Here is a 15088-nt window from a genome sequence, read left to right as displayed (position 1 = left end):
AAAAAAGATACACGGGACGCCTGGGTGGCTCAGTTGGTTGGGCAGCTGCCTTCGGCTCGGGTCATGATCCCGGGGTCTTGGGATCGAGTCCCGCATCGGGCTCCTTGCTCGGCGGGGGGCCTGCTTCTCCCTCTGCCTCTGCCTGCCTCTCTGTCTGCCTGTGCTCACTCTCTCTGACAAATGAATAAATAAAAAAATAAAATAAAATAAAAAAATAAAATAAAATAAAATAAAAGATACAGGAGGGGGACTGAATAGAAATTAGGACAGGAGGAAGATGTTTTTCTCTCTTTGCCAGCTTAGGAATTGGTCCTATAATAGGAATAGTCAGATGAACTATGTCATACACTCAGTGACCTTCCAGACCCACCTTCCATAATTAGGAAGGTACCTGGTAATCAAGTGAGAAAGAGCATAGAGTTCATATTAGACATCTTAAAATTCCTATTCTGATTTTAATAAAAATATCTGTTCATTGTGAGAAATTTGGAAAGTGGAGAAGAGCAGAAGGAAGAAAGTAAAACCACTCACAATCACGTCACCCTGAAAAAAAGTACCATCAAAATGTGCATGTTTCTTCGACAGACGTTACACAAAATGAGACAGGATCATATTTTTATATGTGGTGAGTTCTTTCCCTTTCATATTAAATAGAGTAGAACCAATACAATGGTCTGTCTGGATGGCTGTATGGAAGTTGAAACAGTGGTAGGACAATATTTGACTTGTTATCCCAGTGACCAGAGCCTTGGAATGACTCACAAGGTGGACGACGACACAACAGTCTCTCCTGTCAGTGCCTGAACGACTGAGACTCGTTCCAGGGTGACCACGTCAGACCCCATCCCTATTCTTCACAGCTCCTTCTCAGTTATGAGTCACTGTCGCCTCTTCTCTCAGGTGAGTTAGTTCTAACTGTGAGGAAAGCAGTGTTACCACAGGGGCAAAGGAGTAGGACAGAGGCCAGGCCTATGCAAGTAAATACAGTCTGAGGAGCAGCTGAAGGTCGCCTTTGTTCAGTCTAACAGATAAAAGTCCTCTATTCCTGATGTCCTTATCCTGCCCAAGCCTTCAGTTCCTTGGAGACAGAACAGGAGGAAGTCGAATTATTTCATCTCAAAAGAAAAAAGAAGTTGTTCTCTCCCATGTTCCAATTCATAGAGTCATGTCTGGGAACTAGGGTGAGGAGAGCGAGGCATCAACCTTGGGCTCGTAACATACAGGGATGCCAGAAACTTCCTAATAATGAGCAACAGCAATCAGACAACAAAAAAGGAATAAAAGGTATTCAAATTGGCAAAGAAGAAATCAAACTCTCTCTCTTCACAGATGACATGATACTTTATACGGAAAACCCAAAAGACTCCACCCCCAAACTACTAGAACTCATACAGCGATTCAGTAATGTGGCAGGATACAAAATCAGTGTACAGAAATCAGTTGCTTTCTTCTACACTAACAATGAAAATATAGAAAGGGAAATTAGAGAATTAATTCCATTTACTATAGCACCAAGAACCATAAGATACCGGGGAATAAACCCAACCAAAGAGGTAAAGGATCTGTACTCAGGGAACTACAGAACACTTATGAAAGAAATTGAAGACTCAAAAAGATGGAAGAGCATTCCATGCTCATGGATTGGAAAAATAAACATTGTTAAAATGTCTATACTGCCTAGAGCAATCTATACTTTCAATACCATGCTGATCAAAATTCCACTGGCACTTTTCAAAGTGCTGGAACAAACAATCTTAAAATTTGTATGGAACCAAAAGAGACCCTGAATTGCTAAGGAAATGTTGAAAAAGAAAAACAAAACTGGGGCCATCACATTGCCTAATTTCAAGCTTTACTACAAAGCTGTGATCAATAATATTTTAACACAGTATTCTGAAAAACAAAAAATAATGCAAAACCATCTATCATTTAAAAGGATGTCAAGAGATGCCTAGGTGGCTCAGTTGGTTAAGTGTCTGCCTTTGGCTCAGGTCAGGATCTCAGGGACCTGGGATCAAGCCCTGCATCAGGCTCCTTGCTCAGTGGGGAGTCTGCTTCTCCCTCTGCCAGCCACTCCCCCTGCATGTGCTCATTCTCTATTTCTCTCTGACAAATAAATAAATAAAATCTTTAAAAAATAATAAAAATAGATAAAAAGATGTCAAAGTTTAAAGTAAAAACAGGGTCAGCACTATCGATTTTTTTAAAAAAGATTGTATATTTACCTGACAGACATAGATACAGCAAGAGAGGGAACACAAGCAGGAGGAGTGGGAGAAGGAGAAGCAGACTCCCCGCTGAGCAGGGAACCCAATATGGGGCTCCATCCCTGGACCCTGGGATCATGACTCTAGCAGAAGGCAGATGCGCAATGACTGAGCCACCCAGGCACCCTATTGATTTTCCATTTGCCTCAGGCTCCCATCAAGTTTGGCAGGACAGTCACTGATCTTACATCACTCCCTACCACCACACCACCAATGACATTTAACATCGGATATTTACCTAAATATTCAAAATAAAATAGACATACCAAGGGCAAACAGACTTACAGACACTAAACACCCAAAATGATCAGTAAAGGAGAGAAAAACTTTTATTCTAAGCCCCTCTTCCATTTGTCTCAGAGCAACTAACACTGTAACCAAGTTCTGGTGCAACAGTTTGCCCTGACAGTGACTGTTGATTAATCATTACTATTTAGTGCCCAGTAGTCTGCAAGTCACTGAGAGTCAAATAATTCAATTGGGAAGGTGTAACAAGTGAGGAGTTTAAACACAGCCTTCCTCCTTGGTGAGCAACCAATGTATTTATTGATGGATCTTAACTCCAAGCCAGACTCTTGCTATCAGAGGCACGCTTAGTGCTTTCACAGCCTTTGATCTACCCAGGATCATGAATTCTTTTCCTATGAATAATTGTTCATGGTCATGGATTCTGTGTTGTACCACACAAATCTCCTTTCGTGAGCTGAAGGATTAATTCCCTCCAGCTCTTGGGATTTTATTCTTCAACGTTACTCAGCTGTCAGTTCCTTTCAGAACTGTTGTGGCAGAAGAAAGCCACCTTACCCACTGCCACGCTCCCTGCTGGGAGCAGCTGCATCCAGTGACTGGCTGAGGCAGGAGTTAAAAAAAAAAAGGTCCAGCTCCCTCTCCCCAGTTCAGGACAACTTCAAAGGCTATCCCAGCTTCCACACTCCTAGTAGGGTCAGCTGAGGTCTTCTCCCTCTGCCCAAGCCTGCTTATTTTTCTTACCCCTTCTGTTGTTGCTCCTGAGAACATTCCTAAATAAATTTCCTGCATGCAAATCTCCATCTGGGAGTTGGCTTTCCAATGAACCCAACCTGCTCCACTTACGGGACTTCCTAACATTGTGTTGTGTTAGTTACATAGAGCTATATGAAGAAACAAAAGTGATTCAGACAGTAAGTTCTGCTAATCATCGACATAAAAATTACTGGCACCCTTTCTTGGGATATCAATAAAGACACCCAATATTTTTTTAAGTCTCACCTTTTTTTCTTTTTTTAAGATTTTATTTATTTATTTATTTATTTATTTATTTTAAAGATTTTATTTATTTATTTGACAGACAGATCACAACTAGGCAGAGAGGCAGGCAGAGAGAGAGAAGGGAGGAAGCAGGCTCCCTGCTGAGCAGAGAGCCCTATGTGGGGCTCAATCCCAGGACCCTGGGATCATGACCTGAGCTGAAGGCCGAGGCTTTAACCCACTGAGCCACCCAGGTGCCCCGAGATTTTATTTATTTATTTTTGAGAGAGAGCACAAGCAAGGGGAGCAGAAGAGTGAGAAGGGGACTCTCCACTGAGCAAGGGGGACTCGATCCCAGGACCCTGGGATCATGACCTGAGCTGAAGGCAGACGCTTAACTGACTGAGCCACCCGGGCACCCTGAAGTCTCACCTTCAAAGCTACCATATCTGTGTATTTATTCCAGACAACTCTTTAAGCCTTCACAAAGGCCTCATGAATTCAAGGTTCAAGAGACCAAAGAAGATTCTTAAGTGAATTTAATCTGAGTTGAGTTTCTTTCAGATTCAAATTCATGGTATTCAGATCTATATCTATGATCTTCCCCTCCCCTTATAATTTAATAATCAAAGTAGAAGTTGGGGTGATGACTAGGGTAGAGAATAGAAGTGTAAACTATCCACTTATTTCAACCTGAACCAGTTTAGGTTGAGATGTATTCTATGTAATCATCCTTTTTCGGTTTCTCTCTCTAAGAATTGTTTGCTGCAGCTGCTGCTACTATTGTTGCTACTTGGAGGGCTACAAGGATCCCAGAGGAAGTGATGCAGAGAAAGTAGGATCTGGATCAGAAGAGTGTTTTATCCAACCCAACACAACACGGCATAGGTGGGTTAGAGAACCAGAGACATTACCAGGAAGCACTAAGCCTATAGCCAAGCAGCAAGCCAGAGGTAGATAAGGAAGAAGACAGGACAACAAGGAGCCAATCTGATCCTTGAAAAAACATTGAACAGAATGATGTATCTGGTACAATTTAAGGCATGTGGGTCCAAGCCAAGTGAAAGGTAAATGGGTGCTGGAGCTTCCTCGGTCAGGCTGCATACAGCATACAGCATACAGCAGGGACCATCAGTGTGGCAATTTCAAATCTGCCCTGGACCAGCTCTCAACCTCCATCCCCTTATCCCTGAACGCATCTCCTCAAAATGTCACACACTGAAAATGACAATGGGGACTGGCAGGTGAAGAATGTGATAGCAAACACAGGGTCCCAAGTTCCCTGAAATGTCTAACCCTACCACACATTCATTCATTCTTCACACACGCTCTTTCATACCAAAAGAAGCACCCACTTCCCCACACACCACACTCTAGGGCATTCTGTGATCCCTTCACCACAGAACCCTCTTGCCACAGGTACAATGTACCAGAGACCATCTTGTAAGACCAACCATTGTTCTCCCTCTGCTGATGGGGTAGGTTCAGCCTACAATGGGGCTGATGGGTTGGGGGAAAAAATGGAAAGCTAAATTCCCTCAGTCCGGATTATCCTCTTTTGTAGCGTCTCTGATGAGATCAGGGCAGGAGAGGCAAGGCTGTGACTCACCCAGAATGCAGAATGCAGGGCTCAGGGCCCAAGGCGGTGACTGACAACATAGAGTTATAGGTCAGTTTGTTGTTGTCACCGTTTTTCAATTGTGTCAGGTTAGGAAAGGTACTTCTAATCCTAATTTTGAGACACCACAGATGAACCCCAAATATCTGAAGGTGTCACTAAAAGTTTTCAAAATAAAATTTCTCTTACTTTCTTCAATTCAAAAACACGTCTCAAAAATTAAAAAAAATAATAATAATAAAAACACCTCTCTAGGCTACATGAGAGTTTTACAAAAGGGAGCCAAGTTCGGCCTAGGGAATAGACCTAAAATACGCCAGTACTCGCAGTCCCTTCCATATTTCTGTGCCTATATTTCTGAATTTCCAAATTCCCAGTTAGCAATCAGGGGCCTAAGGTTTCCAAAGCTGAGGCAGATCCCTTTCCCAAGTGACAGCCACAAAGAAAACACTGTATCACACCCTATCTAAAGAAAAGGGAATGGTAAACTATAGGGGGAAAAAAGTGTCCTAACATGCTCCGTGACCTTGAGCAACAGCTTTCCCCTCTCTGGGTCTCAGCATTCTACCTTAAATCCTGAAGACTGGGATCTCTCACACCCGGCCCCCAAATTACCCGGCCAGACACTTGCCAAACCCCGCCCCAAACTACCTGGCGACCTTACTATTTCTGCGTCTGGCTCCGCCCAGGGACTCCTTCCCTTCCAGTCCCTTTGTTAAATAGCTTGCCCTCTAATGGCTTTTGCTCTGGAAACTGCACCTCGGAACTCCAGCCCGAGAAAGCACTCCCCAGCATGAGGGCTGCCCTGCTCCCCGTGGCCAGGGCAGCAAGCCTTGGCCTTAGCTTCTGGCTTCTACTCTCCTGGGTAGACCGAGGTGCGGTCGCCAAGGAGCTGAAGTTTGTGACTTTGGTGAGTAGACTTTTCTCCTTGTTTTTCCCTTAAAACTGTTACCAGCGGGGGCTGATACCCAGGTGTCAGGTTTCACTTTACCCCCTACCGTGGTCTCCCGGAGTCCTAACTCAGTGCATAATCAAGTTTCGCAAGCTCCTCCTAACGAATACTTAACGTGTCCTGACAAAACATGTTTGCTTTGGCTATTTGTGCCTTTGCCGCTGTTATTTATTTATTCACTTATTTCACGGTTGCCCTGAGTGCGTGGTTCCTCCTGACAGCCACAGACGCTGCGGGAAGCCCCAGCTGGCCACGTTAGCCCCAGGAGCTAACCAGGCTTCCCTCAGTGCAGTGATTATTTGTTTGCAAACCAAAGAACAGCCATCTTCTGCATGAAGTAGCTCCTTCCCCTTTTCTTTATCAGGAAATTGGAAACTCTACTTGCCAACCGTCTTTGAAGCATAAAAGTGAAACTAAATTCGAGAAATTTCGGGGTGGGGGGGACTTCCTGATATGTAGATTTGCTTGATCATTAAAATAATGTTTTTCTCCACCCCTGTATGTGTGACAAGTTGTGGGGAAAGAGGGGTGGCTGATGTGTGATGTGAAGGAAAGAAAATATACTGTGGACGTTTTCTTAAAAGTAGGTAGGAAGTGGGTTTGTGAAGTGAAGGGGCTTTATCACTTTCCTGGGAGTCCTGGGGTTAATCCCTGTGTGTTCCAGGGTTTCCCTGACTGTGATTTTCTCTGTATCTCTACTTCTCCTCACCTGTTGCACTCACTGTCTCTCCCCACCCCCTGCCTCTGCGCCTCTCTTTGTCTTTCACACCTGCTCTCTCAATCTCTTTCTCTTCCTCACCTTTTTTATTTGATAGATGGAAAATACACTGGTAAATAAGTAAATTTTCTTCCTGTGAGAATACTCAAAATTTATTTCTATAATTTTCAGGGAGGTCATCTTTTACTTAAAAAATCAAACATAAAATTCCTGTTTCCTCAGCTGAGTGTTTTCAGAACTCCTTTCTTTCCCTTCTACAGGAACAAATTTCATAACCATATGATTATGCAAATTATGATTACTAGTGCAATAAATCTTTACTAGGTCATGAGTCAACAAATGAGAGAGAATCAGAGAAACGTATCATCAATTTATTTACAAGTGATTTACCAGCTGTCAGACTTCTGTGCTGAAAAAAGAAGCATGTGTCATATCGTGTACCTTCTGTAAAGAAATCCACACAAGTGGGACTTTTACTTATATTCATGGGTTTCTTGCCAACACGTGCATTAAGCAAGTGTGGGGGACACCGCAGAAATTGCACTCTCAACACTGTAGGCCTGTGGCAAGTTGGCTGAGAGGTAATCCTCTGTGAGGTATTATAGTGAACTTGGAGTTAACTGCATGTGGTCGATTCTGTGTCTGTTCTGCTCCAGCACAGGCTCACTCCCCTTGACTACCAAACCGTCAAGAGCTTCCTTTCTCCCTCTTCACTCTCAGTTAACAGGCGTTCAGGGACTACAACTTAATTCTACCCTAAGAAAAACCTGACAGGGACACCTGGGTGGCTCAGTTAAGCATCTGCTTTCACCTCAGGTCATGATCTCAGGGTCCTGGGGATGGAGTCCCACTTCAGACTCCCTGCTCAATGGGGAGTCTGCTTCTCCCTTTGCCTGCTGCTCCCTTGCTTGTGTTCTCTCTCTCTGACAAATGAATAAATAAAATCTTAAAAAAAAAAAAGGAAACAACAAGAAAACCTTACAAAGATAGCACTCTTGGAGCTATAAAGATTAACATTTATCACACAAGGCTAATGTTAATGATTTTTCCTAGCAAGGCTTTCTTCCATTAATGGTAGATGAAGGGCAACTTAATACAACTTCTTGGCCCTTAGCAAACAATATCTAAGGACTTCAGTGATGAGATACTACTTTCTTTTTATTGATTATGGAGAATATTTGACCATAAATGGTTAAATTATATACCCAGGCAAATCCTTAGAAAATTATTAGAATCGGAATAAAAGAAAGGTGCCTCTAATTAAAGTGGTAATATTTGTAACAATAACCAATCATCACTCGATGTTTATTATATGCCGGGCACTGTTCTGAGAGTGCGATATGGAAAATGTCCCATTATCCTTCCAACAACCCCGTGAAGTAGGGTTGCTAGGAAGACACAGGATACCCAGTTAAATTTGAATTTCAGATAAACAGCAAATAATTTTATAGCATAAAGTATGTTTCGTGCAATATTTGGGCATCCTGCAGTTTGGTTTGCTCCATCTGGCAACTGTTCTTTAAAATTTTACAGAAACTTTACTATCTCTATTTTATAGACAAAGACATTGAGACGCAAAGAGGCTAAGCAACTTGTCCATAGTTATGTGGTAGCCGTGGTTTGTCAGGATGTGAATCCAGGCTGATGACGGAGGCTCTGCCCCTGATCCCTGCACATAGTCCATTCCTGCTGGAATGGAGCCAGCACATGGAGCTGAGAGCTCCCCATGGAGGTTAGGTGCACGGACAGCTCATACTCAGTAGGTAGTTTCCTCGCCGTTTCTCCGCGATCCAGGAAAAATCAATCTTTCCCACTTCTGAGAAGCTGTCCTTGGCAGAAAGAGCAGGAAACTGTCCTTGGCTCTTGTTCTGTCTCATGAACAGAGTTATCACACAATCTTTTAAAACAGGTTTATCAACGTGTGTCCCATGGAATGCTAGTTTGACGAGTTGTTAACAGGAGTTGCTTGGAAGAAAAAATGGGTTTCAGTAGTCAAATCAGTTTTGGGAACAAAACAAGAGTCACATTGTACTTCAGGTCTCTAAAGGGCAGAACTCCTCAGTCTTTAATAGTCTAACATCTCTGGGCACCTGAGTGGCTCAGTCGGTTAAACATCTGCCTTTGGCTCAGGTCATGATCCCAGGATCCTGGTATCGGGCTTCCTGCTCACTGGGGAGTCTGCTTCTCCCTCTCCTTCTGTCCTTCTGCTCATGCTCTCTTTCTCTCCCTCTCTTGCTTTATCTCAAATAAACAAATAAAATCTTTTAAAATAATAATAATAATATTTTAATATGTGCTGTGGCTTTAAAGGAAAGGATCTAGTAGGAAACTGTATTTCCTAAAGTTTGACCACAGAATCCACCTCCTCTTTTCCCAGAGTGCCCCATAGAAAACCCTTAGAGAATCATTATTTTTAACTTTTTAGAGAAAGAGTAATAAGTATGGTGAGTATGGGAGGTCAAGAGAGACCTCTCTTGGTTGCCTTTTTCAGAAGGGACCTGGATTCAGTGACTGCCAGGATTAGAAGTAGGAGGAGGACGTTCCAGGCCAGTGGAACTTCACCGCCCTGAGGCTGGAGCAATCTGTTGGATGCAACAGCAGGGGCTCTGTAGCTAAGCATGTTTAGCAAAAGTGTAAGACAGTAGCATCAAGGTGGGCAGGGCCAGATCAGGTAGGATGATGTAATACAGCAAACCCACTCAGCAGACTGGTTAGAGAAGGATCATTCGTGGGGGAACCAGACCATGGTTCTGTTTTTTAAAAAGTCATCTGTGATCTAAAAGGATGAAGTGAACGTGATGTGGGGGAGAAAACAGTGGGTAGCATTCATGAAAACCAAGAGATCGGGATGGCTCGTTCCGTCTCTTTGAACCTCAGTTTCCTTTTTGGTTCAGGACAGCAATAGGGCCAGCCTGGCCTCGCAGGAGTTGTGAGAATTGAAAGAGAGAGCAGGGAAAAGACTGTACAAAACCCTGGAGGGTTACACGGACATAAGGGGTTGTTATCCTGGATGTCTTCCTATTGTAGTTACCTCTGGGGCTGCAAAATAGTCCTGGGGCTGACCCTATATGTTTAGGTTTCTGAAGGATTTCATACAGTATGATTGCTGGACTGAGAACAGCAGTTACAAATTTGGCAGGCAGCTGTTAAGAAGTTTGCCTTACCGCAGGCTTAAAAGCACCGAGGCACAGTCTAAAGGCTCCAGCTGAAACTCCAGGAGCTCAAGAATGGCATGTGTGCACTTGAGGGCACTCACTGATATGCACACCGACACATGCACACATACTGATTTCCAGCATCTGGGGGCGCGGAGCGGGATGGTTTATTAATTGTCTCTGGGGGACACCCCTTTTGAAGAGCTCACAGCGTGTTTGAGCCACTGTCTCAAAAACCCTTAAAACTTACTGCAGTATAGGGAGATACAATTATTCCTGACCTGTAAGGACAGAGTAAGAAAGCTTGTTTAAGCCTGTGATTATGTTCCAGGGCTCTGCTGTTTAAATAACCCTCCTCTGAGGGCACCATACTTATTTTTCTCCCCAGGTTACACTGTTATTTAGATGCATAATCTCAGTTCTGTTTTTTAAGTAGTATTTGGGATTGTTGCTTACATCAGAGTTTTCCTGTAGTACAACACTGCCCCCTCCCCTGTAACACAGAGAGCTTCTGATCTTAGAGGAAAAGTTCATAAAGAAGCCCCGGATCCCAGATAGCCCACTGGAGGGATGCCGAGGGTGTGTTTTAGCAGAGAAATGAGCCTCTTAACACGGGTTAAGAATGCTGGCATTGGGGGGTGCCTGGGTGGCTCTGTGGGTTGGGCTTCTGCCTTTGGCTCAGGTCATGATCTCAGGGTTCTGGGATCGAGCCCCACATCGGGTTCTCTGCTCAGCAGGGAGCTTGCTTCCCCCTTCCCCTCTGCCTGCCTCTCTGCCTACTTGTGAGCTCTCTCTCTCTGTCAAACAAATAAAATCTTAAAAAAAAAAAAAAAAAGAATGCTGGCATTGGAGGCACACCGTCTGTGCTTGGATCTCTACTGTGTCATTTACATGCTGTGTGACCTTGGGGAGGTCACTTAACTAGGACCGATTTCCTTGTTTGTGAAATGGAGATAATAATCATAAATGCTTTGTAGAACTGATGAATGGATTAAATTATGAGAAGCACTTAGCACAGTTTCTAGGACATATCAAACATTCAAAAACCGTGAGGGACGCCTGGGTGGCTCAGTCGGTTAAGTGTCTGCCTTTGGCTCAGTTCATGACCCTGGGGTCCTGGAATCGAGTCCCCTTCTCCCTCTGCCCTTCATCCTGCTTGTGTTCGCACTCTCTCTCTCTCTCTCTCAAATAAATAAATAAATAAAATCTTAAAAGAACAAAACAAAAACCTTGAGTTACTGTGGTTAAAGTGTTACTGTGCTTCTTACTGTGGTAAGAAGCATTGTAAATTATTTTACTACAATGTTTCTCATCTGACTTCCCTTTGGCCAACTTAGGCATTCCCAACCAGAGATGATTTTGCCCCCTACAGCACATTTGGCAATGTCTGAAGAACTTTTTGATTGTCACAATTAGGAATTGCTACTGCACTCTAGTGTGCAAAGGCCAGACACGCCACTAAACATTCTACAGGGAATAGGATAGCCCCTCACAAGGAATTATACAGCCCAAAATGTCAACAGTGCTGAGGTTGAGATGCCCTGGAAACTAAACGTTGTAGGATTTATAATCAACTGAAACCACTTAACAATTTTAGTTACTCAGATCTAAGAAAGTATTTTGCACAATTACCTGGGATCTAAAAAATCCAAAATATGTTTAGGTTATAGAAAGAGAACTAATAAGGGGCCCCTGGGTGGCTCAGTCATTAAGCGTCTGCCTTCGACTCAGGTCATGATCCCAGGGTCCTGGAATCAAGCCTCGGATCAGTCTCCCTGCTCAGCGGGGAACCTGCTTCTCCCTCTCCTGCTCCCCCTGCTTGTGTTCCCTCTCTCACTGTCTCTCTATCAAATAAATAAATAAAATCTTTTTTTAAAAATTAAAGAAAGAAAGATAGATAGATAGATACATAGATCCACTATACCGTGGTCTCTGTTTGCTATGGCCTGTTCTGCAATTTTTATTTCTCACCAGTTTAGGGGACCAAAAGATAAGTTTTCTTTAGACACCAGAGACACAACCCAGGTCCTACAAGCCTCCTTCACTTTCCTGGAATCCCATCTGAAAGATGGCTGAAATTGACAACTCTTCCTTACTCTGTGTCTCCTGGAGCATCTTAGCCAGGTAGTGTAAATGGCAAGTGCAGGAAATCTCAGATAATGCAAGGTATCCTGCGGCCCTCCTCTGTATTAAAAATGTTTGCTGGCATCAGTATAGACTTCATCTTGGACTTCTGGAGTATTTTTCATGTCTTATCTTTTGCTGATAAAACAGCTTTGTATTTAGTTTGGTATTTTATTCAGAAAGCATATTGGAGTCAGAAAATACCAACATTTCGAAAGTCCTGACTACTCTCTCCAAAGAGGAAAATGTGCAATCAAAATAGCATGACATGCATACAAATCCTAAAGTATTAAGAATTAGCTTTTCTTTTTTTTTTTTAATTTCTTTTCAGCGTAACAGAATTCATTGTTTTTGCACCGCACCCAGTGCTCCATGCAATATGTGCCTTCCATGATACCCACCACCTGGCTCCCCCAACCTCCCACCCTCCGCCCCTTCAAAACCCTCAGATTGTTTTTCAGAGTACATAGTCTCTTATGGTTCACCTCCCCTTCCAATTTCACTCAACTCTCTTTCTAATCTCCCTTTCCATAAGTCCGTTATCTCTAATCTCCTAAAAACTAATAAATCATTGGCTCAAGATGGTCACAAATTGTATGTGACATTTAAAAGCGACTGGTTTTATCATATGTAAAATTTTTTACACCATAATTAAGGTAGAATACTTCTCATCAGAGCCTGTCTGCAATAAAGTGATCTTGCAGAGCGCCTAGGTAGCTCAGTGGGTTAAGCCTCTGCCTTTGGGCTCAGGTCATGATCTCAGGGTCCTGGGATCCAGGCCTACATCAGGCTCTCTGCTCAGCAGGGAGCCTGCTTCCGCCCTTTCTCTACCTGCCTCTCTGCCTACTTGTGATTTCTCTCTCTGTCAAATAAATAAATAAAATCTTTTTAAAAAATAAATAAAAAATAAAGTGATCTTGTTAAACTTTGTGTTCCTCCTTGCCCCAGTATACAGACCAGTCTCCGTGTATGGCTCGTCTGCTTTCTAATGACTGTCTCCTCACTTACATTACCTGAAACACGGGAAAGTGTTAGTGAGATGCAAACAGTGGTTCTTAACCTGAGATTTACCTGGAAGGTCTTTTTTTTTTTTTTTTAAGATTTATTTACTTATTTATTTGAGAGGGAGAGAGATCAAGCAGGGAGGACAGGGAGAAGCAGACTCCCCACTAAGCAGGGAACCAGACGCAGGACTTGATCCAACAACCTTGAGATCATGACCTGAGTTGAATGCAGACACTTACCTGACTGAGCCACCCAGGCACCCCTTACATGAGGAGGTCTTCAAAATCCTGATGCTCTGAATCACTTCTCAGCCTTTTAACTAAGATCAAGTGTAAAATCCTGATGCCCTGGCCACATCCCAATGTTGAGAACCAGTGGTTTAGAAGAAAATCTATGAGGGTGAGCTGAGCTAAAATACCTAAGTGAAATTTGTAACGTTACTATCTTGATCTCTTTTCAGGTATTTAGGCATGGAGACCGAAGTCCCATTGAAACCTTCCCTAATGACCCCATTAAGGAATCCTCATGGCCCCAAGGATTTGGCCAACTCACTCAGGTTGGTTGGATTTTCAGCTAAAAGGTTGCTGATGAATCTTAAGGGAAACTGTGTGGAGTTTGTAATACACTGAAACCATATAACCACTTAAGTTACTCAGATCTGGGAGAATATTTTGCATAATTACCTAGGAACTAAAAAGTCTAAAATGTGTTTTGATCATGAAAGGCGAGGCAGTAATGGTTAACTTCGATAATTTCTGATCATGACCAAGTCACCCCTAGTGACTAGTAACTGTAGGAAAATTGTATAAAATTGCCTGTTTTGATTTTTTTTTTTTTACCCTGTTTGGCTTTATTAAAGCATAAGAGCTGTGCATGGCAACAGATGAACACATGAGCTTAAAGATGCTGAGGAGAGCCAAGAGATCCTTGGAAGCCAGCCCCTGAGTTGCTCAGCCTCCCTCCAAGGAAGCAGAAAATAATCTTGTAATTGATAAACTGAATCAGCAGGTTGGGAAGACAGGATTCCTTTGGAAGTGCTGATGCCAAATTTGATTTTTTTATCAGCTGGATATACTGGGATTGAGCCTTCTTATAAGTGGTCTTAAACACAGGGAGCCCTACTTCCTAAAGAATACTAAAGGACAAGGTGAAGGGGGGTTGGGTGGGGGACAAAGGCACTGTAGTCCCTGCTCCAGAGGCCCACCCCCTTCTCTTGCAACAGCAGGTGGTTCTTCTGTTCAGAGCTGGAGGCCCCATGTGTTGCTTCTGCCCTGATCAAAGCACTGTTTAAATACATTAAGAAAATGTCATAGACTGTTTAGAGTAGAATACCCCTAAACATTTAACTAAGCATTTAAACCAATGGATCTCAGTCTTGGTTAAACACTGAAATTATTTGGAGAGCTTTAAAAAATGTCGATGTCTGTCTGCCTCCCAGACAGAGGTTCTTATTTAATTCATCTAGGGTATAGCCTGGACATTGGGATTTTTAGAATCCCTCAGCTGATCAGTTGACTCTAATGTGCAGCCAAGTCTGAGAACCACTTCCCTAATTCAACCACAATGTTTCATAGAGGAGAAATCCCACAGAGGCTGTTTGAGGTCAGCAACTTTGGGCTCCCCGGTCAGAGCTCCTCCCACCATACCTCACTCCTACCCAGCTTTCAGCTCCTTAAATGAGGGGACAGTAATAAAAATTCAAGGATACTTCTTAGTAACTGTGGCTGTGGGGACAATCCTGTTCCCTTGTTCAGCTTTTCTAGTGAGACTATAAGATTCTTTCAGACTGTGGGATCTGGATTCTCCTTCTGGGAGTCTCTTGACTAGCCATCACATTTCCTAGAGCAGTGTTTGTCAAGCTTCCTAGTACGAATGTATCATTTGGGGATCTTGTTAAAATGCAGGTTCTAATAGTCAAAGGGAATGAAAACACTAATTCAAAAAGATATCTGCACCCCTGTGTTCATTGCAGCGTTATTTACAATAGCCAGGATATAGAAACAACCTAAATGCCCATCAACA

At 43.0% G+C, this 15088-nt stretch overlaps 1 protein-coding gene across 2 annotated transcripts in view; it reads left to right on the top strand.

The window, feature by feature from the left end:
• Nucleotides 1-5806: 5806 nt before the first annotated feature.
• ACP3 (acid phosphatase 3) overlaps nucleotides 5807-15088 on the top strand; it is a 47116-nt gene continuing 37834 nt past the window's right edge. For both annotated transcript variants that reach the window (XM_080806923.1, XM_080806924.1), the window contains exons 1-2: nucleotides 5807-6022; nucleotides 13527-13622. In XM_080806923.1, the coding sequence (XP_080663049.1) occupies nucleotides 5906-6022; nucleotides 13527-13622 (213 nt within the window). In that variant the 5' untranslated portion in view covers nucleotides 5807-5905. The remainder of the gene's footprint in view (nucleotides 6023-13526; nucleotides 13623-15088) is intronic.

This window comes from Martes martes (assembly GCF_963455335.1).
Source record: "Martes martes genome assembly, chromosome: 1".
Lineage (NCBI taxonomy): Eukaryota > Metazoa > Chordata > Mammalia > Carnivora > Mustelidae > Martes > Martes martes.
This window is presented reverse-complemented; position numbering and strand designations above follow the sequence as displayed.